Source organism: Zingiber officinale, chromosome 1A (genome assembly GCF_018446385.1).
Source record: "Zingiber officinale cultivar Zhangliang chromosome 1A, Zo_v1.1, whole genome shotgun sequence".
NCBI lineage: Eukaryota > Viridiplantae > Streptophyta > Magnoliopsida > Zingiberales > Zingiberaceae > Zingiber > Zingiber officinale.
In genome coordinates this window covers 116182026-116185737 of record NC_055987.1, presented here as the reverse complement: position 1 = coordinate 116185737, position 3712 = coordinate 116182026, and the positions used below count along the sequence as shown (strand labels likewise).

The following is a 3712-nucleotide window of genomic DNA, read 5'->3' as shown; positions in this document are numbered from 1 at the left end:
CAGAGACTTAGTCAAGCAAGTTAATCGGGCCAACTCAGCTGGAGACCGTTGGTCGATCGGTCGACCGAACATAAGGATCGGTCGACCGAACCAAAGCTCGATCCTCAGAGACTGCACCTAGACGGAAGACTGGGCAGGTACAGTAGGTTCGGTCAACCGAACCTAGGGATCGGTCGACCGATCCCTCTCGAGTCAAACCTGATCCCGAAGGTTCAGGTTATCTGATAAGCTCTAGAACCCCTCACTACAAGAAAAACGTCATTCAACAACACTCAAACGACAACGGTTTTATACCAAACCATTGTCTTTTTGCCTTTTAACAACGGTTTTAACAAAAACCATTATCTTTTAGTAATTTTTTTGGCCTATGACAACGGTTTTTAAAAACTGTTGTCTATTTATGTTTTTTTGGGGATACGACAACGATTTTTAAAGGGTACGACAACAGTTTTTTAAAACTGTTGTCTATGTACGCTTTTTTGGGATTACGACAACGGTTTTTAAAAATCGTTGTCTATTAAGTGTTGTTGAATGCGATTGTTTTTTCTTTCGTCACTTTTTCTCCTTCGTCATTTTTCTGTCTATTAAGTGTTGTTTATGCCTTGTTTTTTTGTCTCTTTCCCAAAACCCTACTCTTCGTCGCCTCCTCCTCACCGCCCTCTTCGTCGCCTCCCTCCTCACCACCCTCTTCGCCGCCTCCCTCCTTACCACCCTCTTCACCGCCTTCTTCGCCGCCTCCCTCCTCACCACCCTCTTTGCCGCCTCCCTCCTCACCACCCTCTTCGCTGCCTCCTTCCTCACCGCCCTCTTCGTCGCCTCAACTTTCGGCCTCGCCACCTCCTCCTCGCGGCCTCTACTTTCAGCCATCTTCACCGCCTCCTCCTCGTCGCCTCGACTTTCAGCCATCTTTGTTGCCTCCTTCTCACCAGCGCCTCCTCCTCGCCACCTCTACTTTCATCCATCTTCGCTGCCTCCTCACTAGTGCCTCCTCACTTCTGCCGCTAGAATCATTGACACAAAATGACATGATGGATAAAGGTACGACAAACTATTTCCTTTATCTGCAACAACGACATAGACAAAAGTGTTGTTTTTGTTACTCAAGCAAGGAACAAGCTGATACAAACTCTGGGCCTCGATTCTTCTCCTACAACTCATGAAACTTGCCCACCAACCATTTTGGTAATGGTCGAAGCCAGAGCTTGAAAGATCGGAGGGTGACAAAGATTGGGAAGGGAGGCCACAGCTTCCGCTCGCAAACTTCGGATCCACCAAGCGGATCGTGCCGCTTTTGTAAGATAGATGAGTGATCAAGTAGTGTGTGGAGCCGATGGAGATGGTGGCTTTGTCGCCGTCGCAGGTGAGCTCGTACATCCGATCCCCGCACTGAAGCGGATCAATTGTTCGACGAAATGGGTGGCTGATGTCGTGGAACAGACCGCAAGAGAAGGGAGCACAAGCTTCTTGGCTCCACTACTGCTGCTGCTGCCCCGTAGCTATAACAGCAGCCTGGGACAGGAGGAGGAAGAGTAGCGGCAGAAGGTGCGCCGCCGGACAAACCGGGTTCTTCACCCGGCTAGGTCGCCTCATCAAGGAGAAGGCCAAGAGCGATGTTGATAAGCTCTTCTCCGGATTCTCCAAGACGCGTGAGAGTCTCTCCGTTGTGGATGAGCTCCTCCTCTACTGGAACCTCGCCGACACCGACCGAGTTCTGGATGAGCTCAAAGAGGTGGCTAAAAAAAGGATGATCATGCAGTGGGAAGAGTTGACTTTGATTTTCATTCGAATTTTTCTTGTAGGCACTTTTAGTGTCTGATTTTGGCCCAAAAATTTCGTTCAAGATCGTGGACAGCCTTCGGGAAGATATACTAGCGGGGAAGCTGAAGTCTAGAAGTGAGATAAAGGTGAACTTTTTCTTTCTTCAGCATCTTCCTTGTAGGTTTTTCCCCTTCAGTAACTGCCTAAGTTAATGCTCATTAACAAATATCTAGGAGGCTTTGAAGACGAGCGTGCTCCAGTTGTTGACAAGCAAGGGCAGTAAGACAGAGCTTCAGCTGGGATTTAGGTTCTAGACTTTGAATTATTCTTCATGTATTTTTATCCAATTGGTCTTTCGTCCAAACTGGACTCAATTGCAAAGCCTTTGATTTCCATGTGCAACCAGAAAACCTGCAGTGATTATGATTGTTGGTGTTAATGGAGGGGGAAAGACAACGTCTCTTGGTAATCATTTTGATCTTGTATGTTCACTTGCACATTTTCCGTTTATGCTTTCACCTTAAAGAAAGTAGCGGAGTGTATTCTTTTCATCCTTAGGCTAGGTACTTTACCCAAGTTACTCAGGTTTATTTTTTGTGTAGGATTTACTTGTAAGATGTAACAGTGATCGCAAAATCTTTTTAGCAAAGTTCTTCTCAACTCATCTATTTGTGTTTGAATTTTGGAGTTAATTCTACCTCTCATTATGCTCTTGTATTGATTGCAACTAGACATGTAATTCATATATAGAGATGAATTGGTTGCTGATTGATAAGGCAAGAGCTGTTCCTATTGTGTTGAAATAGTTATAAATTAGTAGCTAGTCAAAATCTAGATAAAAAGGAGTTCACAGTTCTTCCTCTTCTATCTCATTGTGTGTTAACTAAGTTATTACTTTTTCTGTCAGGTACTCATAATTAATATTCAATGATATTGGATTTTTTTTGGATTAATTCTGAATAATATGCAAAAAAAAATTATTTTGCCCTTTTGGTTTGAGCATGTAAACTCTTGGACTTGTGCCACATTCTGAGTTATTTTGTTCCCTGCTCCGTGTCACATTCTTGGACTTGTGTGGGAACGTTTGCATTAGATTGTACCTTTTAGAATTAATGCTGCTTGATCACTGGGAAAAATAATGTTTGCATGATTTATAATAGAAGCTTTGTATGCAGTGACATAGAATGAAAATTCTGCTTAATAAGAAATTTAAGAGCCACCATATTGTTTCAAGAGGTTACCATTTATGTTACGTAGATAACGCTTTTTACACTTCTATTAGATGACTATATCAAATGATTTTTATGGTTATGTAACATTTATGCAGTGCAATTAGAATCACACGTACAGTTTAGTTGCTAATTTGTAATATATATCTTTATTCGAATAGGTGTCCTAAAGAGTATTGGGAAGAATGCCGACAAGGTAAAAAAATGAAGAGACTTTAACAAATTAAGGAGCATTAGGAGCTGCAATCCCTCCTCTTCACCGACATCTAAGTAGAAAATCTTGTGTTATATTGTTCTACCTTTGTTTTAATAGTGTTATCATTTTGTTGATTGCTTATGAAATTTTGTTGGTTGCTTATGAAATTTCTTCAGAATGTTATAGATATTATTTTTGAATGTTAGAAAATTGTATATTAAATTTTATTTTGAAATTTAGTATTTTGAATGATTTATAATATTGGAAAATTGTGTATTAATTTTTTTTATTTTTTTTCTAAAAAAGACAACGGTTTTTCACCATTGTCGTAGATAGTTTAAAACTGTTGTTGAAGACCCTGTTATTAAAGGTAGACGCTCAAAGACAACGGTGAAAAACTGTTGTCTTTGAAGGAAAAGATAACAGTTTTTCACTGTTGTAAAAATGTTGTCTTTGCCTTCAAAGACAACAGTTAAAAATTGTTGTCTTTGGGCACCCCTTTTAACAACACGACCTTTAACAACAGTTT

General features: G+C 41.1%; 1 protein-coding gene across 1 annotated transcript; it reads left to right on the top strand.

Annotated features, from left to right (window-relative positions):
• Window positions 1–835: 835 nt before the first annotated feature.
• On the top strand, window positions 836–2381 carry LOC122029027 (cell division protein FtsY homolog, chloroplastic-like; the record flags this gene model as incomplete). The annotated part of the gene is made up of 5 exons (XM_042587990.1): window positions 836–888; window positions 1519–1729; window positions 1800–1904; window positions 1992–2065; window positions 2165–2381. Coding segments are annotated over 5 exons (561 nt in total), but the record flags the coding sequence as incomplete, so codon positions are not given.
• Window positions 2382–3712: the final 1331 nt, after the last annotated feature.